This window comes from Opisthocomus hoazin, chromosome 6, assembly GCF_030867145.1.
Source record: "Opisthocomus hoazin isolate bOpiHoa1 chromosome 6, bOpiHoa1.hap1, whole genome shotgun sequence".
Lineage (NCBI taxonomy): Eukaryota > Metazoa > Chordata > Aves > Opisthocomiformes > Opisthocomidae > Opisthocomus > Opisthocomus hoazin.
The window spans coordinates 25,503,023-25,530,815 of record NC_134419.1 but is presented as its reverse complement, the minus strand read 5'-3'; the positions used below and the strand labels follow the sequence as shown (position 1 = coordinate 25,530,815).

Sequence of the window (27,793 nt, the reverse complement as noted above, 5' to 3'; positions counted from 1 at the left end):
AAGATGGGCTAAAATTGTTTGAAAGCCTCTCAAGTAATCCAGCCTTTATATTCTGATTATATACTATATTTATTAGCAGAAATTGGTAGGGATTGAGTATTGTGATACTAATACGTGTAGATTAGTTCATGAGTGTTCATCCTCTATATGTGTGCTGTTAAGTGTCTTCATAGAGGAAAGAAACTTAATTTCTGTTTTTTATTTCATTTGTGAGTTACAGAAAACACTTCTTACTAATATTTCAGGTTTTTACACTACAATACTTTCAGCAAGGAAGCAGTACTCAATGACAAAGCAAGGTCTCAAAAAACAACTGTATATACGTAAGAAACCTGATGAGAACTTTACACTTAAAGTTATAAAAATTAGTGATCAGTGACATGATCTAGTTTTACTCTTTACAGTGCTCACTTTTATATACACAATTCAGATGAACCAGTTATGTTTTTAAAACTTTGTCAAATACAAAACGGTACATTTACAGAAGGAGAAATATACCACGTTTCCTCTTCATTTTTAAAGCATAAAAATTTGCAGTAGCTCTACCAGATTGTAACTCAGCAGAGGTGAAGCAACAATATTAACAAAAAATTGGTACCCACATCATCTACCTAAGTGCCTAACATATGCAGTCTTATCTAACTGTATGCAACATAAATGTATTACAAACGCTCTTCAAAGGAATCTCCTACCACTGTTACACAAGAGTCTTAAGTCAAAGGTTTAAGATGAAGGGGTGTGAATGTCACACCAAGTGTTTACTGTGTTTCCTAGTTATTCCCCAACAGTTTTTAGTTCCTCCATCCATATTGTATCCAACAGATTTTTTTTTTTTTTAGTTACTTCATTAAATTATTTGTTATAAGCTTCAGTAGTAAAAGACTTATTAAAACAAGAGGCACTATATTTTAAAGCTTAAGGAATTCAGTTTTTTCTTGTGAAATTTAGGGTACTTATCCTCATACAATCATGTCATTTACTTTCATACCACTTACCAATAATACTAGCAGTAAATTTTCGCTTTTTATATGTTGCTTTCCCTTCATGTAAAGGGAAATAGTTTCCCTGAATTCCTTGATAACAGCATTTTATACCCACTGTATCCTACCAGGTGAAAGCTCTGCAGGAAACGGAGATGAAAGCTGGAGATTGTGTGTGTGTTTTGGAATGCCCTTCTGTTTCCAAGAAAACTCAACTTCACCTGTTTCAACCTGTCCTCCTTTAGTCGCTGTAGTTTCATGACAAAGAGTTTGAGATTTCAATGATGGCTGTCAAATGATGGCTTGTTCGAATTCAAAATTCATAATAAGGGAATCAACCAGTGAGTCCAATTCATCCAAGTTCATAAAAGGCATGGGTATTTTCTGAACAGGATTGTTTACAGAAGTAGAAGACAAAGTAAATAAACTGAAATAGTTGTTAAAATATCCAGCTATGACACAAATCTTTTCTGCAAAGCTCCTGAGAGGGCTTGTGGTTCTGCACGACCCTATGAAAAACAAAAGCAAGAAGAATCAAACACAGCATTTTGCTAAGAGACCAAGTAGCCCTTCCTCCCTCTGGCTTTACAGGTCTCCTGTAGTCCACAGGTTACTATCAAGACCAGTAATAACCCAGCTAAATACCTTGTAATGTAGAAGAAACAATTTGACAGACTTCAGCTAGGCACTGCTCCAATTCCAAATATTTTGCAGCAATGTTAGTCCTTTTCTTTATTTCCTGATATAAAGATTCTTCTTCTGGTAATTCAGATTCTATTTCTTTCTGTAGTAGTAAAGAGCACTTTAAAAAAAACGAAATACACATCTGTACATTAAGTATCAGAACATGCCTATTATAGATTCAATCACATAAAACAGGCCAATGCTGAAACACAAAATGAAAGCGATGCAAAGTCACAAAACATAAGATACCTCTGAAAAAAAGTGCAGATTGTTGATGGGAGGAGGAGGAGGGAAGTAAATGGAACTGTAAAATCCAGGAAAGATTTGGCTCTTAGAAGACAGATTAAGTCATCTATCCCGGCTTGTAATTCAAAATACCAATAACTACGGCCATAAACTACTGCAGCAGTTACAACACAATTACACTAGCATTACTGAACTCGAGGCTCTCAGCTTAAAAGAAAACAAAGCATGTAGTTAGGCTGTTCATGACAAGCACAAAAAGAAAGAAGACTGGCACAAGTATCTCCACAAATACCTCAAGTAAAATTAATATCAAATAGTCCTGTGTGGAAATGCAGTAGCCAGAAAAGTTAGCGTTCCAATCACAAGAATATCACTGAGACAGGACTTGTTATCACGCAATTGTAAATACACAGAAGGTAGTTTCAATTCCTCTTTTCTTAAACGCATCCTTTAAATTTATACCCCAGACTCAAAGCACACATTTTGTGAAACGTTTCTCTTACCTTTCTGCAATAAGAGATGTTATTTTCAAGGAATCTGGCTAATGCCACAGCATTATCCTTTATTTGATTTTGAATCTACAAAGAAAATTTTAATTATATTGTACACTTCATTCAAGACAAAGTACATTAATATTTTATAAGGATATCAATGAACACTGGCACACTGATGAAAAAAACACTTAAAAGCTTAAGTAATGTTTTCTGTAATATAACATGCCATTTTTCAATTAAATGTTAACTGGTAGAAAACATTGTTAACTATATCTGCAAGGTTTTAAATAACCCCTTAATATAGGAGGATTAGATAATTAAAATCAAGTATTTGGTAAAGAAAGGTTGTCCTGTAATTTTTGTATCACTGTCATTCTAAGTGGCAGGGGTAATCTCTTAGTTAATACCCCAGTGTTCTCCCCCTGACTTCACATGAGTTCCACCAGCGACAAGCATATACCGGAGTCCTGCAGATATACAGGAATCTGCGGCAAGTGAACAGCATGATCCGTAAAGCAAACTGCTCAATTCCTTTTGCTGGAAACATGAAATATCTGGGAGTTAAGCAAGCAGACAGGAACATAAAAGATTTTGGACAGTTTCACCACTATCTGTAGGATTAAGAATGGAAACAGTGAAAATCCAAGTAGGAATAAATTTTTGCTTTCCTTGAGGCAAACAAATTATCACTCCTCTCCAACCGATTTTAACCTTTTATCCCAAGTCACGTATTACAGATTTTTCACTAGTAACAAATTCTTCAGAAAAAATATTATATATATATCCCAACTCATTAAGGAGATTTTTGTATTGGCCTGTTTTGCAAATTTCTCAACTTTGAAGAAAAAGAACAAAAATAAAAACACATGAGGCAGAAGATAGCATTGCTCAGACAGAGGTAAACTGCCACCTTTGGCCTTGCATGCTGTCTCTACAAAACATATTTACTCTACGGAAAAGCAGCAGAACAAGCCTATGTATCCCAACACTGAAAGGAAGCATGTACACATTATACACATAATACCTAGCTGAAGAACATTTCAATCTCTCTAAAGTATTTCTTTGGAATTCAGCCAGGCTTTCTGTCAAAATGGCTCACCTACTAAGAAAGTAGCATATTTCTAAGGGGTACTGTAGCTTGCCTACTGGAATTTTCATACATTCACAGAAATATTTTTAACTATGGTGCCGATTTCTTATACTGTATTCTCTACTTTGCATAACTCCCTATAGTAATATCTTCCTCATGATTTGTCACCTAAGCAAAACAAGAGCACAAAATAACAGGCTGCAGCTTGAAAAAAGCCCCTCCAGGCAAAAACCCAAACAACTCACTACTGAATTCAGCATGTAATGAGGTCTGTTCTGCTTTAAGGGTCAAAACACACTAGACACACTACTAACATATGTTTGTTTCAGGAAAGAGCACCTCTTCCCCAGAACTCTGGTTTCAGCCTACTGGGAACCGCCCCCCTCCCCCCCCACCTATTCAAATTGATGAAATATAACTGCTAAACTGCTGGGGGAGGGGGGGGAGAATGTGTGTGAAGTATGCACACATTTGTTTGTTCTGAGGTAGCAGGAATATCCCTTCCTGAAATTTCACTGAGATCTTCTTATGAGAGATAAAAGCTTCCCATTGATGTAATTCCTTTTCATATTACAATAGATTTGGAAAGCGACAGGAACAACTCACTAATAAAGTGTGAATAATTTGCTGTAACTTTGCTATAAAGCATAATGAAGAAGTTGCTCAAATTAACACACTATTGCTGCTTATCAGCGTGAAAAATATATTAAAGTCAGCTGTGATTTTTGTGAATGGCAAAATCAAGCAGGACAGGTCTGACTTCTGTTAAATAGCTACTTTAGTCAACAAATTCCCCTCCTAAGTGCCCAACTTGTGGAAGTGCTTCAGCATACCCCAAGCGTAAGCTCATGAGAAAATTAGCTTTTAAAAGACTACACTGAACTATTTTAATATTTATATAGCATGCGATTGGGACTAGGACTAAGAACGATGTATAACAAAATCAAATTTTCAACCTCTCTAATAATCTTTGTGACAATAACTGTGAGTGTATTAATAGCAGAGGTGATTACTATTATCAGTATAAAATAACACCTTCCAGGGTCATAAAGTGTTACATATTAAATATACAATCCTTTTACAAAACAAATAGTAGTGTGCAGAATAAAAGGTCCACTTGCTCCTTTGTGCCAGTTTTCATATTCTCCCTCTCTTTCATGGTTACTCTGCGAAATTTTACACAAAATGCCCTCCAATGCACAGAGAAATTGTTCTAAATAAAATACACTTAAATGTTCAGTCTACCTACTGGTGAAAGTCTAAACACTAAAAAATCTCAGCAAGATTGTAGTCAACATTCCCCACTCACCACCCATTTCAAACCTCTGTTACTAATCATAACTGAATCTCTACTATAACCTCTCTAGACAAATTTGCTGGAAAACAAAGAGGACATGATCAAGTGCCTCTAAGATGTAGTATGGGTTTTCAATCTTACTTTCATCTCACCTCATTTTGTGGATCTTGTTTCCGGAGTTCTTTCTGCACCATTCTTGCCTTTTCCTGTACAGTGTCCATGAGAAACTCCAGCCCTGAGCCTACTCCGTCATAAATGGCAAGTACAAAGTCCTTTCAAAATAAAGGTTCAACACATAATGATTAAATAAATTGATATGTCCTTGAATTAAAAGAGATTTTCCACAGTGGACTAGAAACATAATTTTGTTTTGAGCAAATTGTTCAGTGCTGGTCTATTCAGTCACATCATTCTCCGACCACAGGGGCTCATGGCACTTTAACCTCCTTTTCCTAACTTTCTTCATATCTCTGAAAATTCTGTGTGGTACTTTGTCACAGATTACCGAGATAAGTATTGAATTTCAATGAAATAGGTAGACTTGTAGAATTTCAGTGCACATACAGTCTTAAAAGCACAGTATTTCTTGCTCTTTAAAGTTATACACATTTAAACTCTGTTGGGTTTTTTTTAAAGAAAAAATTAAGAGTATTAACACATATCCATTTTCACCATAAAAATGAAGTATTACGTCAACTCTGAAAATACCTAATTCAGTTGATCAAACTGCTGTACGTAACAATTTGCTTCTGAGCACAGTTACTGAAACAAAGTGTGATATCAACGCTAAAATTACTATTTCTAATCACTATTTCTAATAAACATTTTTTAACCTGTAGATTAGTTGCAGGAATGTTGTTCTCTTCCAAAAAGGAAATATCAGATCTTGTGACTACTGCCAAGTGTCCTATGTATTTCATCATTTGTTTTACTGCTTGGTTTACTTTGCTCCATGCCTCTGTTACCATCGAGGTTATATCTGAAGAACACCCCTGAGAAATAAAGGCATATCATTCACTGAAGCTAGAAAACATCTCCGGTCAAAGAGCACACAGTTTCTATAACAGAAGAGTTTGTAGCACACAATAGCTTGAGGCATTTTCAGCTTTACATCTTCCTGCTTCCAATAGCTTATCTACCACAGCTAAAAGACCATACCTTGCAATCACAGAGAAGTACCATTATACTTACACAATAAAAACAAAATTACTCTTCACAAGGCTGTAGCACGAACAAGAGTAATATTTACTGGTCACTGGTTTCTAAATCTGTAAACGGTAGCACTTCACAATCTAAACTAGCATTTGCTCTTGTCACTGCATGTTTTATTTTACTCTTCTACATTTAAGAACCTACGCTATTGTCAGGGCCTGGGCACAGAAAGATCTGCATTAGTCTGAATTAGCATATGGAAGTACCAAGTTTAGCCAGAAAAAAATGCACTCTTTGCTGTTCATCTTCCTTAGGTGTGTCCATTTGTCACTGCACACATTGGACATTTAAGTGTTTTTAACAAGTCTGTAGTAAATATTGCAATTAACGCATAGAACTTCTCTATACACAGATGGATTCTTTAACATACTTTACCTGCAATAGTAACTGTAAATATCCTCCCAGGTTCTTTACTTCCTGTTTTATTTCTTCATCAACTTTTACAGATCCAGGGCACTTTTGGACATTGTTAAGCCAGAGCTTGGTTAGAATCACAAGGCGGTCAAAACCAGAGGTAATTCTGATGCTGTAGGATTGAGCAGCATGATCAAGAGAGAAAACTACAAGAGAAAGAGATCTATCAGAAGGCATCCTTTGCAAATTAATGTAGTAATGTTAATTCTTCTGTCAGGAAAACAATGCTTCTGCATCTGAATGACAAGTCATTATTAAATGTTTACTTTAAACTGTTATGAAAATGAGACTTACAGTTTTCTTGACATTCTTCATCTTGCTGTTCATAGGCTTTTGAAATAGCAGAAACTCCAGAGAAAATGATAAATAAACTAGTTAAGAGACTATCTGCTATACTCTTTCCTCCTTCATGATTCTGCTCCAGTAAATCTAAAGCAGAACTTATAGATTCTTTGCAAATTCCAGGAAGAAATGATTCACAAGCGCTTGGGCATATGCTGCACTTATTCTGTGAACCTGTACAATGTAAAAGCAAAACATATGCAAGAAACTCTTCTTATGGGTGAACAGTCAGTGTGTCTTTAAAGACTACCATTTTATATTGCTTCTTCAGCAACTACTCAAGATAGCAAGTCAGAAAATGCGTATACAAAATTCTACATAGTTTCTAGAGTTTCTTCAGTTAGTACGAAGACAAATTCCATAGTGAAATTCTTTAATGTGAATCTACCTTTTTCAACAACTGAACCCAGAGAGAGACTGAACATAACAAAATCCAGCCAGTCTAAAGTAACCAAATGCATAAAAACATTTAGAACACTGATGCATCTAGTATTTCAGAAAAAAGTTTATAAAACCTGACAAAAAGCCTGGGGGAACCTCAGTAGTTGAATGAATAGCAACAACTCAAAGTCTCCAAATTATTATATCAAGATCCAGCCTCTGGCAAGTTGTTACATGAACTGTCATCTTTCTCCAGTTAACCCACATACTTAAGCAGAGTAATGTTTTAGATAGATTTCCTAAATAAGGGTCATAAGTGCTGGTCAGGAAGTTTTTGCCCTAAGAAAGTATAATCAAAAATATAAAAACTCCACTGTTAACAACTTGACATCACAAACTTGAAGATATTATAAACAGGTCACTTTTCATTTTGTTTTCCAACCCACAATTTTTTTTAACGACTATTAAAAATGCATATGTTTTATATATGTAGTACTTTAAATTTCCCAGTATGAAATAAAAGGTATTCTGCCATATAGTAAGTACCCGATCTGTAGGAAGTCTGTATATTCTGATTTGGTTGCAATTTTATCTCAGACAAACATCCAGAAATTCTCTTGTTCTTCATGAAACTTCTACTTCTAGGAAAGGATGATAGAGTGAAAACATGAGAAAACTTTAAAAGAATCTATCTTCCCATACTCACCGAAAGTTCAGTGAATATTAACAGGCATCAGGCAAACAAAAAAAACATCAACTTTTAATTAACAGAACACAAAACCTAAACCAGAGTGAAAGAAAGAAAATACAGCCCACAGGATGGATCCTACTTACTTTCCCCAGGCTCTTGTTGCTATAGCGAGATCTTAATTCCACATTCACATTTTTAAGCTACTAGTTTATTCCTGGATTATTATTGTCTAGAACTTCAGACAAAATACATTACTTTCCTACCTACTGGGACCATAGAAAGCAGACATACTGGCTTTTTTTGATTCTGTTTGCTGGACAGAATGAATTGCTTTTGGAAAGCCAGATAGGAAAGCTTTTCTTGGGAGAAGGCAGATGCTCTGTAAAGTTCTCTGCTGTCTGTTAGGCAAGCTAAATTAGCTTCTCTGGCCTGGCTCTAGGTGTTTAGCTGTTGGTGCCCAAGGCAAGCTCTTGGTAAGAGAACTGTCTGAGAAGACTCAGCCAGCCTGGAGTCACTCAGCAGGGGCTCCCCAACTTTTCTTGGAGCTGTGCTTAAGATGAATCTCCTGCCCTTAGTCCTACCTGACTTACACTGCATTTGTGTTGTAACCAAGCCTGCACGTGGCCAACGTGCACCATTGACCTGGACCTGTGACTTGACTTCCCAGTTTGACCTGGGGCCTAATCACGATGGCTGTGTCAGGCAACCATTGGACTGCAGGCTGACCCTGCCAACTGTCTCTGGACCTAATCCTGACTCACTGAGTCAATTTCCCAGCTTAACCTCAGACCTGCCTCATCATTATATGCTTATCTGTGGATCTGGACTGTCAGCTGGCCCTGGCTATCATCACCAGACCTGCTCTGCTCACGTCATGCAGGTACCGTGGGGCTAGACTCTTTTGCAAGGGCACTACACCGTCTACTCTGTTGTCACATTCAGCCAAGAACTGCCCTTCCCTTTTGGAACAGTCTGTCCTTTATGCTCCATGACACTAGACATCAGAAGCACCAAATCTTAAAGTAGCACACAAAATTCAACTTATTCCACCAGTATGTGTGACTGACATCAGTTAACTGCTGTCAATGCAGCATGCAATGCTGATTTCCCTTTTCCGATACCTTCTCTTGTACAGTTCAGCTTCTATTAGTGCATTTGTAAAATAGGCAGAACAAAACCAAATACACTTCTGAGATCCAAGAATACACATTATCCTGCGTCCAGAGGGCAGCATCAGACAAAAAAGTGTTCTAGCATTATTTTAGCATTAAAACAGTATTTCGACTAAAAATACAGAAACTGTTTATCCGTAGCATTATTTTTGGATAATTTTTGTTTGCTTGGAATGGTCAGGAATGCTTTCCAAAATTTAGTCAGATAAACTGACCTGCTTTACAGCAGAGTAACAATAGTCATATGGGCTACGACCCACCAGCAAAGCTATAATTAAGGACCTGTTAGCATTTCAATTATAAGCTACAACTCGCACAATTTTGCAATTCAGTTATAAATATTGTTACAAGGCTAAAACTTTGAATAGAAGGTCCCAGACCAGCTGCAATTTACTCCTTAGAAACAATGCTTTCACATTAAAGAAGTGTGAAGAAAACATTTAAAACTATACAATTTACTCTGCACTGATGATATTTAGATATGTGATCTAGAAATCCTTTATGCATTTTGACAAAATACACTTCTGGGTTTGGAGGAACTTGTGTTCCTATTTTTTGTCCATGATGAAAGATAAGAGAATGAATGAATGGAAGAGCTCATCAGCTGGCACAGTGTACAGTGTAAGTAAGGATGGGAACAGATGTCCAAGTGCCTATTTAAAATCGCTTGTGTTATTACTTAAATACATGGGTATATATAACCTTAACCTGTGGGTTCTTTTCAGGTTAATTAAAAGTCCTGTGCTACAGACAAATATATCAGTTTCCGAAATAGCTTTCTGAAATAATTGGGAACAGCCTTTAACTACCTCTAGCTAGTTGTCAGCAGTCCTACATAAAACCTTTTGGCACTGGACATATATGGTATATATACTATGCCTGACCTCAGAAACATTGCTGTTTAATCTGCCAAACTGCTTTAGTGGGTGTGCAATTTTTATTAGCAACAAGTTGCATACCAACACACATTTCATAAGTGAAGCCAGTAAAGCATAGTAAGGTAACATAGTTTAAACTTTTCCCTCTCCTCACAAATGTATATAGTACTTCAAATTTAATTTCTATGTTTGACATAATAGTAAAAGAATTGATAAATAAAAGACTATGTTAGTGACACAGAAGCATGTTCACGTAATTACACAAATAATTTTTTGCTTTGTTTTAAGCATAGATGAACGAGCCACAAATTAGTATCACCTTCTTCTGGAAAGAGAGCAAACTGGGGCATCTGAAAGGTCAGGTTCCCACTCATCAGCAGGGTCATAAAACACATCAGCAGCTTTATTGCTATCATTACTCTGAAAAAATAAAGACAACATAGGTAAGGAGCAGGGTTAAACAGAATTAGAATGACAATAAAACATACAACATATTGATGAAGACATGTTCTACTACTAGTTTTGATGTTTTTTTTCTTTCCTTAGGATATGTGTAATCTAGAAGACAACTGGCTGCCAGCCAACTTGAGGTGTGTTTGAAAACAAACTAAAACAAGCTAAACCTTCAGCAAAGACACCTAGCTACCCAGCATCTGAGATACAGGAACACCAAGTATAAGACTGTTTCACAGCTTTCTCCACATGCCAGATTTATTAATATTCCTCTGTCACTCACTAGAAATACTTGCATATTACAGCGTTAAATCATAAAGGAGTTTTCCCTCAGTTTTCTCCTGGCATTTTTTTGCTGGCTTTTTTCCTTTTTGCACAAAATATTGAAAAATTTTTATTTCAGATATATAATCATATACAAAGAAGTAATTCTTTCAACTAAACATAGTTCTTTAATGAGATGCAATTATTTCCTAAGGTAGAAAAAAAAAAACCACGAACATCACGAAGCGTAAAAAGCCCTTGTATTTTTCCCTACCAGCACCTTCAGTGCTCTGACAGTTGTCTTCCTCTGCAAACTTCAAGTATCTTATTTATGCCAGAACATGATTTGCATTCAGAAATAGCAAGCATCCAAATATTTATTTGTATATTATTTGAAGCAATTTCTACTCATTTTTCAATACTGCTCCAGGCTAAACATAATAGAGATATTGGAATGAAAGTAATTTGTATAATCAGGAGAATCACAAATTCAAGCACAGAACAAATTTAGACAAGCTCTTCTTTTAATCTAAAACCTGGTCTTAAATACATATTTTTGTGTACTAATCAAAAAACCCACAAACTAGTATAGCATAAAATATAAGACCATTATGATTCTGCTGGATTGCTTTAGATCCTTACTTTATGTTAACCAGCTCTTTCTCAAGTCCAAGAGCTTTCCTTCCTTTACTCTTCCTTATTTCACTGCAGTTTAAACCAACTTCCAAATCATATGGCAAAAAACAAAAAAACAAATAAAATGCAGTGATCAGCCCTGGAGATTGGGAAATCCCAGAATACTCTATCACCACTGAAAAAAGGACAGTACTTTTAAGGGCCACCAAATCTGATAGGGTTTTTTTGTTTCAAATTTTTGTTTAAAGTAGTTCTGAGGCCTCTCAAGTCTTCAGCTGTAAAACACAGAAAAAAAAATGCAATAGCATGCAATGTCTTTTCACCTGGAATCAATAAACTTATTTCTTATGACATTTCTCTAAGGAATTAAAAATTACCATTCTCCCAGCAAATAAGAGGTGATACTGTAATCTTAACTGTATTCAACAATTTGAAGTCATTGTCTACCATTATGTAATTACAAAGATTTTAGCTGATGGTTATAGGTTTTTTGGGGATAAAGAATCAAATGTAGGTGCTGTTCACGCTTCTCCCTTTCTTCTATTTTACATCCTCCTCTTCAACACAAAACATAGTGTGATATACTGCAAAATAAAGTACTGCACATTTAGAGAGGTGCAGTACAAAAATATGCAGTTTGTCTGATTAAAAGCAATGGAATTAGAAACAGAGATTAACGTGCACCTTAATTGTCAGTTTATTAAACAACAAATGATGAAAAATGCCTTTAAGAAGCTCCCATTGAAGAATCTGAAGCACATAGATAAAAGCAACCTGTAGCAAATTCACTGACCAGAACCAAAGAAAAATAGATAAGACATAGTAATGAAAATTCAAGTGATACCTTTAAAAAGTCAAGTTTTCCTCTAGAACAGATAAACAATTGAACAGCCCAAAGAACCACACCTAGTCTTTGTTTTACTACTTCACACTCTGTATACAAAGTGACCTGAATAAAGTTATTGATTTCTACTGTCCTTTCTGTGTGATGGACAAATGCGTGTACATGTGTTCTATAAAAATGATCATGCAGCTTGGTGTTTAAGATCAACATAAAAAAATCCCAATATTTCCCTCCTGTATGATTATCAAAATCTTATCTTTGACAATGGGTTTTCCTCAGTTGTTACTGACCTCATAGAGTTCTTTCATTGCTGCTAGTTTGCATTCAAATTTCTCCAGGCTCCAGAAAGTTGCTATTCCCAGTTTGATGTTACGAACCTGCACCTGAACAGAAGATACTGTTCCTGTTTTACCATCAGTTTTGTCGTGCCTAAGAAGTTGAGAAAGTTTAAAAAAAAATAAATGAAAAATTAAGACAAAAACATTGTTTGTATTGCAAAAATAAACAAGATACTTGTGGATAGAATTATACAGAGAATAAAAACTTTATTACAAAAACATAGGAATTGCTTGCGGTGTCACGCATCTCAAAACATACATTAGTGTAGCCACTAAAATTATTTTTATGTAAAGGAAAAAAGGAATCCCTGCATTCAGAGACAGAAGTAGATACTAGCATACAAATTCCGGGCTGTCAAGAAGCTTAGGACCGAATATATGCTACAGAATTCTACTGGCAGAGTTCTTGTTGAAGGATTTGAAGAGGCATCTGATAAACACAGCAATACCTACACCTACCAGAGCGTCCTAGCTTACCCGCAGAGTTTCCTCTGCACCAGTGTATCTCTGCTCACATTAAGAACATCTGACCAATACAGGGCCACTTCTAGAATACAGGGCCACTTCTAGAACGCTCTTCAGCTACAGCTAGCAAGTAGCATGGCATAGCAAGAGATCTGAGGAGTTAAACAGCTGGTCTCAAGCACTTAATATCTGCTGTAGGCATGTTCTGAGGTTTTTACTTTGAACTACCTCTGTTGTAGTGCTGTGAACTGAACACCTCCCAGTCGCTAGCGCATATTCCCAGTTTAGTTTCGTCCGAAAGGAATGCGGTCAGTGTGATTTAGGACCACTTCAATATGCAAACCAAAGCAGGACAGACATGGCATCAGAAGATTCACCTCCAAAACACACTTGATCCAAAATTAATTGTCTGTAGACACACCTTTCAAGTCTCTATCTAAAATACAAATTTAAAATTCACATTTCAAACTAACAAGGCTAAACTACACACTTAACTAAAACTAGTTTGGAAAAGTGATTCGTCATGTTCAATTTAACAAAACTGTGAAAAGAAAAAATAAACAACTCACTACACATCCAGAATCCGCTCCCACAATTTATGTTTTTATATTATATATACCTCCTTATAATTAACTCAGATACTCACCTGTAGAAAACCGTGTTTTTCCCCAATTCATTACTAATGGTGTTGGCCTCTCTGATCATCACAGACAGCTTCAGAGAATTCCAGTTAAGTGGAACTAATAAAGAATATAGCACATAATGATTGAGCGGGTCAAACAATGTGATGCCACAACTTCAGCTTTGTTGAGGAAAAAGGAAAAAGAAAGAAACCACAAGCAAAAAAAACTTGAATGAAATTTGGCCAACAACAGTTCTGTAAATTCCCAATACGTTGGGAACAAAAAATGACCACCCCCCCCCAGCCAAGATAACCCTTTATAAAAGGTGAGGTAAAGGGTTTTCAGAAATAGGGGCATAACACCAGACACTACATATTAGTTTCTATCTCAGATTAGTCTAAACAGAATCTATTCTGCTGCTCCAGTTTCCCCAACGAGTTCACACATAACCAGTTCAATCAGACAGGGGGGAAGAGCTTCTAAGTAATCAGGGTAAATACAGACTACTATATCCAGCTAACTGCCCTGACTATGATTACAACAGAGCTTTTCGCACTGTCTGATATGTACAGATTATGAATGGAAAGGATCACAGCAGCCAAAAGGCAGTTCTTGTTCAGAATCATTAGAGGAGCGTTAGAAAAAAAGAGAAAAATCTTCTGGATTCATATCCACTAAATCCTAGCCCACCAAGCAAAAGAGAAGTTAGTACTGCCCTTGCAACATTATGCATATACATACTAGTCATAGTTTTATTCCCACTTCCACGATTGTTCTGAAGGGTGTGTATTTCTTCAGCAATCTTCTGCTTCTCAGCTTCCAGAGCTTCAAGTATCTTTGCATGACGAATAGTATGATCTTCTAGAGCCTGGGGGAAGAAAAAAAACAACATCAAAATATCTTAAGGCTGGGGGTTTTTTAAGCGAAATTTTTTTGTTTTGTCATTATGGACTCTCAGAACAGAATGAAAATGATATTGGACATCTATCATATCAATATGAAACCCTTCATCTTCAAACTGACAGTTTTCTGGTTTTGCTTAGATATTGACATGCTTAAAATATAAAAACAAACAACACTGGAATTAAAAAGAAATAACTTAAAGTCATATTTATTGCAGCTGTCAGATATCTGTGAACACAAGCCAAAAACCAGTTATTACTTACATTAACACTTGGAGTCATAAGTTTTGGCACAGGCTATGGTCACTAAACTTGGTACATGAACAAAACAGTCCATGTTACATAAGAAAGAAGGTCAGCATTAGTCTGTCCCCAAATTTAATACAATATTATATTCAGAGTGTAAACAAAACATCTGTTCTTTCACATGAGATCATGTAGTAGAAAAAGCTTCAGAAACATTCCACTTACAATGATTTAAAAAAAATTCACAAAAACATGCACACGCAAACAAACCACAATTTATCACCTAAAAAGTTGTTTATTGTTTTTGTTTGTGGGTTTGTTTTTTGGGGGGTTTTGTTTGTTTATTTTAGTTACCTTCTTGGTAGCCAAGGTCTCCATTTCTAAACGCTTCTTATTGAAGTGTAGTTCTAGCTCAAGATTTTGCTTTGCCTTCTCTAGTTCCTGTATTTTAGTTGCAGCTTTTTGGTTATTCAGTTCTTGGACGTGCTTCTTACGAGATTCTTCTCTCTAATATAAAAAAGGACAGGTGCAAGGAGGTATATCACTTCTACAGTATTTCTGATCTATCCCTAAGGCAGATATTAAGATTTATTTTCACCTGAATACATTTAAAACACACAGCCCATGTGGACTACTGAGCCCAGTGTCAGCAATAAAAGGTTATATCCCAGTTCACAAACCTCACATTACATCTTCGATAACATGTTTAAGAAATAAGATACTCCATTATTATTGTGTTACCATGATGTACTGTTCTATGTAGACTTAGATATATTATAAAAGTATCAAAAAACTAACAACAAAGCAGCATGCAAACTTGGAAGCAAAAAAAAAAAAGTCATATTTATTAAAATACTTTAGTAATTTAAGAGTCTTACAGAATAAGTTAGATTTTGTTGGGATTTTTCTTTACATAAGTTACACCCTCATTAAATTCACACTGAATTAACATTTTAGTTCCTGGCTAATTCTATAAACCAAAATACCCAGAAAAATTCTGAAGGGTATACCTGCTTTATATCTTCTGGTGTTAGTAAGGCTGATTCTTCTTTTTTAAAACAATGAGGCTTAGCATTCCCTAAGACACTGTTAGAATATGCAAGACCAAAAAATCCCCACAACAAAAACCACCAAAAAAACCCCCCAAACAATCAAACAGAAACCCCCTACTACAGCTTCTGTTTTATTTTATTGCTATGTTTCATGTAATAATGCCATGACAACTTACCACCTCTGCTTCCAGTGATTTTATTTTGCTTTCATAAGCTTCTTTTTGTGAGGTGAGTTCTTGCTGAACCATCTCTTTTGCAATTCGGACACTTTGCATCATTTCTTCCTTGGCTTTGAGTCGTGCCTCTTCAATTTCTGATTCTAGCCTACAAGTGGAAGTATGATACATTTAGAATGCTGTTTTTAATCTTTTGTAGGTTGCATAGAGATTATAATATTTTCTTCTAAAATGACAGGAGCCTCCAATTTTAACAGTAAAAATAATGACTTTTATACTTTATGCAGATATTTTTCATTTCATAGGGAAAATGTAGACACTGGTACAGACAGAATACATTCCAGAATTTTAAAGTCTACTTGATTTCCATATTTATTTTACTATGCACCTTTCAGAACATTAAATAACTGTGATAGAAACTGACTAAATCACATTAAGATGCAGAAAAGTAAATTTTAAGTCAATGAGTCTTGCGGCTTAACTCCCAGGGATGAAGCAAGTACAAGTAACACTTTACTATCTCTCAAATTCTCCACTGTCACAGAAGACTAAGGTTGTAACTGTGGGTTTGTCTCATTTTTCCACAGCATTTGCTTTTCAGGTTTTAAATCTCTCTAAAATATAAAAAGTCAGACTTATGTGCTTGGAGAGAAATGTAACAGAAGACATAGACTACTTTGAGGTCCTATGGAGATCAGTGTTTCTTTAATAGTGGTCTACATTCTTGACAACTGGACTAGATTTTTGTGATCACCTCTTAGAGGTAGACATTCATTTTGGCTAAGTCTGGGACTCTCATTTCCATTATAAATTGAGTTAACAGTAACCCTGCTATTTTCCAACTTTCCATTATTGTGAAATAATTAATAATATTAAGTTTCTTATTTCTTCAGGTTATTGCACGGTTGTATTAACAACTGAATTTTTACAACAAGAAGATACAATACTTACTGTGTTCTCTGTGCAATAAGCAGCTCATTCTTTGCAAATTCAAAGTCTTTTGGACAATCATGCGAAACCATAGTCCCACAAGACGGCCTTTTAACTTTCTGAACTTCTACTGGATGATTAAACCTGAAATAATGGTCTCCTCCAAGGACCACCCGATCACCCTGTTGGGAAAGGAGGGGGGGAAGTTTTTTTCTATAGTTTTAGGTCTATAAGCAAGTTTACAGTGCTTCATGTTTTAAGACATAACAGGTGAGGCTAGAAATCAAAGAGGAAGAGACAACTATTTACGGTTTCAGAGCCTTCTACGAAAACCTGCAGTCTGAAGTTGTAATATTAACATAGCTAAGAAATCCACACATATTATGTTTACCAAGTTAATTACTTACATGATGCAGAACTGTTGGGTCCAAAATGCATTTTCCATTCACATATGTCTTCGCTTCTTTCAGTGGAATAATACTTACTTCACCAACAGCATTTTTTATAACGCTGAAAACAAGAAACATTTGTGATATCAGTAGCTCATGTTAATTGCAAGCAATGTTTCCTAAAAGACTAAAATTGATGGTTTAGTGTCCTGTTGTGTTTCCACATGTGGATTGTCTTCATACTATTTATTTAAAATATACATAATTAATGACAACTTGTATTTTGGAAGAGAATCAATACTTAAATCTAAGAAGAACCCACTGCTGAAAAATTACTGCAATACCCTGTCATCTGAGCATTTCTTTGATAACACTTAATTTCTCAAGATACGCACATCTTTCATGTTTTTAATAGTTGATTAGTTAAATTTCTTCCAGCATTTTGTCTAGGATCAATTGCATGGTTCTTCTGGTTTTAAGTAAGAACTGTCAAGGCATTTCACTTTTAGTTAAACTTAATGTAACAGTTATCACACAACACCATCTGATCAGGTCGTTCTCCAGCATTTCTGCATGAATAGAAAATATTTGCTACACAAATGAAACAAAGAAATTGAACTAACTTGGTTAACAGATATCTAGAGGGAACAGAAGGAAGTTACCTTAATCATTGAACAGCACAACAGTTATCACTAAATAGTATTTTCCTGGTTACAAAACCCTATTTTGTTACTGCCAGAAGGAAGAGGGACTCCAAATGAAAAGGAAGGGTGAGAAAAAGTATTTCCTGCTCTCACTTCAAGTATAAAAAGAACACTACGTACCAATGGTCATCAGCAATTAGCACTCCGGAAAGCTGGATATCATGTTTTGAATTTGGTGTATACCTTCCAACTGTAGTTTCTCCTTCTTTGATCATATACAACAGCACCTCAGAAAGCTGAGGATCTTCATTAAGATTGACAAGGTTTGGTAAATGATTGTCCATTTTGATTGCAATTCCTGCTTTCTAGATAAGAGAGCTCAGCATAAAAAACAATTTACTTTGTGCATTCAAATATCCATATTAAGTTTTTCTAAGCAGTCACAATAGTCTGTCACAAGAATAGCATTAAGGAAACCAAACCTTACAACTATTCTAATTCTTCTGCGAGGCTTGCTGATGTTATATTTTTGTACTATCTCCTACAGAAAGTGAAAAAAGAAAATGTACCTGCAATTCTTTTATATCTTCTAATTTCCTCTTTTCTGCTTGTTCAAATTTTTCTTTCCAAGCCCTTTATAGATTAAGGGGAAAATAACACAACATGTTAGAAGAAAAATTACAGTATATAAATTTTACCATTTCTATTTTAAAGCAAGACATTAACAACTGCCTGACCTTTGCATTTCTGCCATGTCCCTCTCCTGCTGGTGCAGTTTTATCCTCAGAGATGTTATTTCCTGCAAATAACGTCTGTATTTTTCAGGATCAGTGTTCAGTGTGCTTTTCTGAGCTGCCTTCAGTTTTTCAATTTCAGCTTTCAATTCTACATTAGACAAACCAGACACACAGTACACAAAAAAAATGAAGACAAAAGAGTTTAGACATTTCAGTACAATACTAGAAAATTAATCCTGTAATTTAATTAAAAATGAAACACCTTTCCCCATTCCAGGTTCTCAAGCAGAGCCTAAGATATCATCTGAAACTTAGCACAAAAGAAAAGCTCGCAAAGAAGAGTGTTATTAAACAGAAGATATCCTAGGCTGTATTAGCCTATTTAACACGTGGTCAGAGTCAGCACAACAGATTATTAGTAGTAACAACTGTTATAGAGCAGTAAGTTAAATACGCACGCAAATGAAAAACCCTCTAAGACTGCAGGTGTCAACCTCACCTCTGATTAGCTTGGCATTCACATCTTCATTTACTTTAGCAATGTTGATGATGGAACAGGCTTGTTTTGCATAACGAAGAGTGCTAAGTGTTTCTTCTGTACTGCTGGCAGCTGGACTTACTGTGGCAATCATAGCAGTTTGTGAATTTCCACCAAGACTCTCCTTTAACAACCTTCATTTGACAAGAGAGTAGAAGTCAATGCCTGGCCCCCACATTGAAATAAAAATTAAACTTCTTAATCTGAACAGATTAAATACAGAATATAGAGTCTTGCTACTTATTTGAGTGATTGTTAGCTACTTAAAATACAAACCAAGGTCCTGTTTATTCTTTACCTGATGCAACAGGCTAATTTCTTCCCTCCATAAGTCATTAGAGAGAGAGGGAGGGAGGGGAAGTGATGCTTCCTGATAGAAGAGGAATCCATAATCTGAGAAAGCCTTTACTTCTGCATAAAAAAAAATTCTGAAGTGTACATACCAAGTAAGGACAGATTCCCGGTAAGGAATGAAAGTTTTCTTTCCATTTTGGTATTGCTTAGAGAGTGCAGAAATAACCTTTCCAAGCGTTAACAGTGATTTATTGATACTCACACCCTCCTAAAGAAAGCAAAAATAAAAATAATTATAATGCAGTTGTGTTTTCTTGTGTTATTGACTATTGATTTAATTATGCTTATTCAATGTATGGTACAGCTAGTAATAAAAAAAAAAAAAGAAAAAAACTAAAACCAGTAAGATGGAAGAGCATCCTAGAATATCTTCATTTGGAAAGAACAGAGACCCTGGCTTTAAAATAAGCAGTGTTAAGAACCACCACACTTATAAAGGCAGCTTGAAAGAAAGCCTCTTATTAGAAACTGTTTACTTAAATCCCCAAAAAAGGGGCAAGCCCCAACTCCATCCAGTATCTGTTTCATGATTTGGGAAATCATGCGGACAGTTTTTCCTCATTCCTTTCTTTCTAAAGGATCATTAGGCATGCATAGCATGGAGAGTGCTGTTCTGAGCAAGATCTGGCCTGCCATACTGCGCAGCCGAAAGAGCTGCTTAGGGCCATCCACCCTCACTAGCAAAATGCTATGCAATACTTATAAGCGTAATGGCTACATATCCTTTCATAACTGCAGCTCCTCCCCAAGAGTCCTGGTAGGTGGGGATGCTTTGGAGTTCAGAGGTATCCTTTGGAGTCAATCCTTTTCTACAGATTTCCAGTCTTGGTTCACCTTCAGCCTTTCTCCAGTGGTCTGTGCTGTTGAGCAGCATTCACTGCCAGCTAGATCAATTAGATTTATGTGACTGGTAAGCCTACGATCACATTGTTCTTCATCCACAAATTCTACCTGGAAAAAAGGGAGAAGTTTGCATTCAAAACAAAATAAAAAGCCTGAGGACAAGCAGAAATTTAGCAAGCTCTTCACTTTAAATACATAAAAAATTGACACTTCCATTTACTTTTTGACAGGATACCTTCATCTACATCCCTTGAAGGAGACCAAGTTCAGACTTTTAACCGTAGTATCAATTGTTTCTGATTGAATAACTGTATAAGCATGAGCTGCACAAACAACAGATTAGCAAAATATGGGTTTGGGTCTGAACTTTGACTACTGTGGCTATCCAATACCCATGGAAATCAGTAAGCTGTTACTGACTTAGACCAATCAAGATCAGCTAAGTAGCCAGTGGAAAAGTCTCAGGATTAGTTCTGACAGTGAAAAGAAATAATCTAGTGGTGTGAATGGTGAGGGGAAGAAGGAAGGAGAAGATTAGGAAACTGGGCCAAAAAAATTAAACTAACCAAGAACAACAAAAAAAACACAAGGAAACAAGTTATTTGTGAATGGAGAAAACTGACAGTCTAGACTTCTGAGGAACTCTACCTATTTCACTTTTGTTTTCAAAATTAAGCCAAGTTTTGTCTCTCACACTTCTGTAAATCAGATGAGGCGTTGTAGTCCCTGTATCTTAGAGACACATGGATGAGAGAGGTATCCTGAAGCAAGGAGACATTTATTCAGTTAACTGCATCGAAATCAAGCAGAAACTGCATCTCCTACCACTGTCCCAGCTCATCACCTGCTGGGAACTCAGCACAGCTATCCACCTTGCACAGCCTAACCTTCTTAGAAGCTGTGTTGGCAGCAGTGTGAAAGTAGGTCTGGCTTAAATTTGGACTTCACTTACATCTCAAAACTCACACTCAAAGGCTTGGAACTACTCCTAGATTTGACAGTCTACACATTTATATTGCTTCTATAAATATATGTAGCACAAATATCCGAATCTACTCAAAGCAGGTAAAATAAACAAGTTTTGCTGTGTAGAAAGCCATGTCAAAATGCCCTGTGCTTTACTCATCTTCAAGTATATTCTCACAACAATGTTCTAGGTAGCACACAAAATGACTTTTACTACTCAATTTGAACTGATACAAACCACCCAGCAATACCTTGGTTTGCGTCATGATGAGGGTGAAGACAGAATGAGATCTAGAGCTCTTGTCGTTCATTACCGTAGCAGCTGTTGCTCTCTGCTTATTTCCCAGTTCAAGCCAACTCTGTAAGAGATAAAACTCAGGATGTGAAACCAAAACCTACTTTTGGTAGTTAACTGAAGATTAAAATGTTTGCACATCAAGTTATTAACACAAGTGATGACTACAAGACAAGGAAATGAAACTTAGGTTTAAGAGATAACCACATAAAGAGAGTGACATTTGCCTATATGCATCTACTTAGCTCCATTATATAGGACTAGACTTCATTATGCTTTTACAAACCCACCTGAAACATCATAGACTACTGGGCAGCCTGTAAAGCATTTTCTTCCCATCCATGGAATTTAGTTTTCATCAGTGAAGAAAGGAGCAAGTAGAAATATTTGTATTCCCTTTTAGTAACCAAATAACTCTTACCTGGATATCAGAGTAAGAACTGACAACATTCCTAAGGTGGGGGAAAAAGAAAAGTTTGGGTTCAGACCGTTTTCTTTCTACTGTTTTACCTGCTGCCTTAGTTCTGAAACATTTCGCCAGTTACAGACAAAATACAAATATACCACGAAAGTTCCAGTTGTCTTGAGACTTCCGCACATTTATTTCACTAATCAATACACTAAAGGAAACACGTCAAGCTGAGCTAGATATGGGTACGTATTTTTGTAAAATTAAATGATACCAACATCTTGCCTAATTTACTGGTGAGTACAAAGGCTTTCACAGAGCCTCAAGTTAATAACTAGCACACCCTTTCAGGGCTACAGCATACATCTACTAAAATGAGAACAGTTAAGACTTACACTGTCAGGCCTTCCACGTATGGTCCTAATACTGGATGTTCTCTTACACGAAGCTGGTGAGAATAATTTTAGAAGAAAAACTATTAGGAGTGCCTTAGTTAGACCTGGCACTCAGAAATACCTTAAAATTAAGAGAAAGTCTATCTACATCCATAGTACGATGTTTACCATCAGCAAAACTTAGCAAGAATCATCTGGAACAGTATTTTCAGGAAAATACCTACAACTTTATTTTTCCAGCTGCCCGAGAAAACACAGCAGACTGCACCAGACCACTGCTCACAGAGCTAACTACAAGAATATGTATCTTATGTAAGATATTTACATAAGAAAAAATCTTTTCTGCAACATAAACCTAATATGTTTCCAAGTTGAATAGCTTAGCTCAAAATCATTGACAAAACTCAGATGAAAGCACTCCTACTATGAACAAGACAGTAGAGTCTTTATTTCTATACAAATAGTCCACGTAAGTCCAAAGTTTAGGATAAAGGACTTATTTCAACAGCAAGTTGAATGTACTATATGTTGTTTATCATAAACTAAAACTCATAGTTTACACAGAAGTGGCCAGTATAGCATTCAATATATCAAAGTACAGAAAGTACATTTTCTTAAATCAAACATGATAAAGTCCTTCCCTACATCCCCTATTTAACACTAATTTCTTTGATTTATGGTTTTACATATTCTAACACACAAGCATTAAAAACTAGCTAAACTAGTTTAATTAGTGATCCTTAGCTAGTTAATCAGGCCACTGATTTATTTCCCACCTCCCCAGCTTCTTGGGAAACAAACAACAGAAAATAAAACAAAAAAGGAACTTCCCGACAGCCCCATGGCTCTCAGCAGTAAATAATCTAGGGCAAACAATCTGAAAGATATTATCCATCTTGGTGATAAGCTCTTACATGGTAGGAGTTTTCTGTAGCTGGGCAGTGCAAACACACACAGGAAACAAAGTGGGGGAAAAATTCTCACTTTGCAAATATTAACATTTTTTCATTAATATATAATGGACTGCAATCAGATACGTAGAGGCAGCGGCAAACAGGCATCTCAGTAGGTAAACGATACACAGGTATTTTCAGAATGTGAATGGACATTTTAGTAGTGCTGAGAACTGAGGAGACTGATGGATCAAACACAATGAAACAGATACTTCCCTCCCCCACACCCCCCCTAAACACCACTGGAAGCCTCCCAGCACTGTCATCCTTCCATTTTAGAACTCTCAAATCTAAATTACACGATTATAGTTCAAATTATATAGCACAGAAAACTTGTAATATAATCTAGATAAATATCTAAGAGACTTTTATAAAGGCTGATAAGATCATTTTCTTGTTGGAGATAAGGAGATATGTTAACAATTTTGAGAGATTCTGTGGAATAATTTTGTTTATTTCAACAAGATATTTTTTTTGCTTAGCATTTCTGAAGTGCCAAGCATTTTGCTTGAAGTCATAGAGAGATTTCTTTTTAACTTGATTCTCATTATCTACAACAATCTAAGGTACTTAGATAACAAAGCAATAATCACTTGTCATTTGTGCATTTTTGTTTACAGAATAGATGCCGCTACTTTGAGATTATGCATATACTTGTTCCTGTGAGCAACTTACTTGTTGTTTCTTCTGTCCGCTTTCAGCTTTAAAGACAAGCAAATCATGAATTTTCTCATTGTATACTTCAAAAAAGCTCATTTCAAGATGATACAAAAGCTAATAAAATTAATAAGAGAGTTATTAATATAGTAAAAAAATGTTTTTATCATCCTTTGTTCCAAAAATTAACCTAGAATACTAGAGCCTGCTATTCAATGTTATAGACATCTGTACTGAAGGGACTTTCCAATATAAATGATATCCTAAACCCAGGGATCTGCTATTGTCAAGAACACAGTTTATTGGAATTCCATCCGCAGCCATTCCCAGATGATCACTATCAAGTTTGAAAAAACAGGTATATACACTCATCTCAGAGGTTTCTGTGTTGGTTTTTTAGCATATGAAAACATAGTTCTGTTTGCACCTGAACTGATCTCATTCACTTAGGGATTGCACTTCTACAGCACAACACGTGTAACAGAAGGCATGCATTGATGTCAACATCCCAACATGGAACAGAATGACCTAACGGAAAGATAAGCCTTGATTCTACCTACAGCAATTAAAAAGTTTCACGAAAACACCTCCTTCCTCTGAAGGAGGATTTTTTTCTTTTTTAAATAAAATGGAATTTTCTTTAAGAGACAAGAAGATTGCAGCACAAAACCTTTAAAACACTGAAGTCAGAAATACAAGATTCAAGACAATTTGCAGCAACAGAACCACTTATTCACAACTCAAAAGCACAGGAATAACAAACATATCTAGCAGATCTGCATTTTTTAGAAGTTATACTCTATAGCCAAACTCAGTAATAAATAACCTTCCTAGATTTCTCAGCTTCTACCAAATCTACTGTAGGATCAGAATATTACATGTCCACTGGTATTAGGATTCAAAGTCAAGAATTCAAGCATAAAGCAATAAATAAATTTGGAACAGTTAAAATGGAAAGTTTGCCTGCATAAGCTTAACTGAATGTTAAGGTCTACGGACCTGCGCATCAGTCCTTACAGACATCAACAAACACACAGAGAAAAAGACCACAAAGAACAGGCTTTGTCACCACCATGTTTTGCATCAGATATTCCTTATCCAAGAAAGACTGTAAATGTAAGTTTCTAATCCTTTTCACAATTTTAAGAGACATTGAGAGTTTCTAACCACAAATTAGGATTTGTGTTATTACTATGGAAAGCTATGGGTGCACAACTCAAACCTCAGTCCCTGTACTGTAGTCAAGCTGGTTCCTCAGAAGTGATACTGTACCAGAAATTCAGTCTTAGAAACACCTTAGCAACAGTCAGAAAGAAAAATAAATATACCTGAGGAATTACCACAAACCCCCTGCATACCCGCATTCTCAGTTTGTGTTGTCTTCTTAAGACATGAAAGAAGTAGTTAAAAAAATTTTAAGAGTAATTGTGTCTCCAGTTACAATTATCTAAATTTACCATTACTACACCAATTAATTGGGGCAGAAACAGAACGTAACCCTTCATTAAAACACTCTGAAAAGGTTTACCACTTTCTGGTTTCTAAACCCATACATGTAGGACAGGAATTCAAATCAAAATACATTGTGATCAGATGAAACATTCCCACCTCCTCTCGGAAGACCACTCTTCCATACTGAGCTATGTATGACTAAAGATCTATTCTTAAATAGAGAAGGAAACAAAACGTTATTTACAATGAAAATTTTACAGTCTTAAAAAAATCCAGGTGGGGGTAATTTTTTTTTCTTTATTTCAGCAAGAACACTGAGCTTGAATAATAGAACACTATTAAAGTGTATTTTGCTTTGATATGTGACATTGTTTAAAGATAAATTTGGGGTTTTTGAGTTCTGTTTTATACACCTTCATTGAAAGTATAAAACCCACTAGGATTTCTTTTTACCCTTCCTTACATAAATCTTATATTGCAAGACATGTTACATAAAGGAAAGAATCCTATTCTAGCGATACATCAAAAACATCACGCCCATATTTCTCTTTTTACATTATTGTCATTAAGGAAGCAAAACAATGTTGATTTTTACTATTTAGGAAACCCTGTTAATCAGAGCTAGTAGCAAAAATACAATTTGAATCAGCAAAGGAAAACAGACATTAATACATGGATCAGCACTAAGATAGAAAATGAAAGAATGAAACAGATATCAACAGAGCGAAACGCATCAGTTTCCTCACAACTCAACGTAAGGTCAATAGCGTAAGCATACCACCTGTTGCTTGTCCATTTGTGCTATATGAGTGAAAAGATCTTCACAAAGTCTTGGAATTATTCCTCGGTCTTCATCAAATCCCATCATCCTGTAGTTACAAAAAAACTGCCGGTTCAGTTCTGTAACCCTCTATAGCCAGTTTTAATATTAATTGTATAGCTCTAAAGTTGAAATGCCATATGCTTCTAAGTTATAGAAGTGATAAGTGACAGAAATAAGCCTGATCTAAGTTGGTGCTTGTTTGAGTGGGGAGTTGGACAATATGGCGTCCAGAAGTCTTTTCTAATTAATCCATTCAAAAATGGGTTGAAAAACCTAAGACAAAAACCCTACAGCAACTGAAGAAGAAGTTGTACTATAAACAGTAAACCTACAGAAGTTTGATATATTGACATGCAGGTATTTTATATTCTCTGCACACTGCCAGTGTAGTAACCTAAGCCCCTCTCCACCTCTGGTGTGACTTTTTCCTGTCTAGTTCTGCCACTGCAGAACACCAGTGTACCGGACTAATTCCTAGCGATGCACACAGCTGCACAACAGAGTTGTCAGCAGAAGTTTGTTGTGTACATTTGACCTGAGGATACAGTTATTACTGATATTAATTTCAGCCTTACTTAAAATACAAAAGAGTGAAGATAAGTAATTGTTTACGTGAAAATGTAGGAAAACAAAACAAGAACAAAACCCAAACAAACAACAAACCTACAAATAGGATAACAACTGCAGTAAACCTGCATATCTTTCTTTCAGGCCAACGTAAACAAACATTATAAGCAAAAACTAAGTTCCCACTTAAAAAGGAAAATCCTACCTCTGTATAAGTTCCATATCTATTATAAATTGAATAGAAACATTTCTACTTATATACACTACATATATAAAAGTTTATAGCACCTCATGGGAATTATAAAGGTCATAGAATAGATTTTAATAGATTCATGGTCAGAAAAAAACCAGTTTACTAGGCATGCTATTGAAAAATATATACAAGGTATACAAAATTGGCTATAAACCCTCAAAATGTTATCTGTCTGGGATTTCTTTGTGTAGTTGTGTAAAGATTAGATTTCAAGTAAGCAGTGCTACAGACATCTGGATTCATTTTTTTATTCAAAGTTCTGAAACAGTCAGGACCATAATTAAAATGATTTCTTAAAGGTCGTGTCCAAAAAACATCACATACTTTAGAACACACAACTCCACACACAAAGTAACAAACGGTGGTGAACAACAACACCAGGAGAGTCTAAGAAATTCTCAGCATTAATAAAGGTTTTTCTTCACTAAAAATCTCTGGAAAGAGCTTTTATTTTCTTCACTTCTCTTTTCATGACTTTCCATTGCATAACAATTGGCTCCTACAGAATTTTACCAATTATCATTAGGAACTTACGTGTATGATTTTCCAGAACCAGTCTGCCCATAAGCAAAAAGACAAGTGTTATATCCCTCAAAAGCTCTTTCTAGGAGCGGCACTGCCAAAGTTTTATATACCACTGCTTGGCTTGCAAAATTAGGATGACACTTGTCAAAAGACCAGAAAGAGAAGTCATAGCTGAAGCTGTAA

General features: G+C 35.7%; 1 protein-coding gene across 1 annotated transcript; it reads right to left on the bottom strand.

Annotated features, from left to right (window-relative positions):
* Positions 1-1,101: 1,101 nt before the first annotated feature.
* Positions 1,102-27,793, bottom strand: KIF14 (kinesin family member 14). The gene is made up of 29 exons (XM_075424080.1): positions 27,620-27,793; positions 26,224-26,311; positions 24,009-24,107; positions 22,381-22,433; positions 21,998-22,028; positions 21,533-21,640; positions 20,307-20,423; positions 19,562-19,680; positions 19,080-19,252; positions 18,581-18,728; positions 18,413-18,476; positions 18,024-18,208; positions 17,218-17,320; positions 16,832-16,992; positions 15,881-16,028; positions 15,007-15,159; positions 14,246-14,372; positions 13,528-13,621; positions 12,369-12,507; positions 10,201-10,301; positions 7,687-7,781; positions 6,712-6,933; positions 6,379-6,563; positions 5,625-5,783; positions 5,235-5,237; positions 4,944-5,063; positions 2,414-2,488; positions 1,626-1,764; positions 1,102-1,489 (listed from the first exon to the last, which is right to left on the bottom strand). The coding sequence occupies exons 2-29, from the start codon at positions 26,308-26,310 to the stop codon at positions 1,272-1,274; spliced, it is 3,426 nt and encodes a 1,141-aa protein (XP_075280195.1). The 5' UTR covers position 26,311; positions 27,620-27,793; the 3' UTR covers positions 1,102-1,271.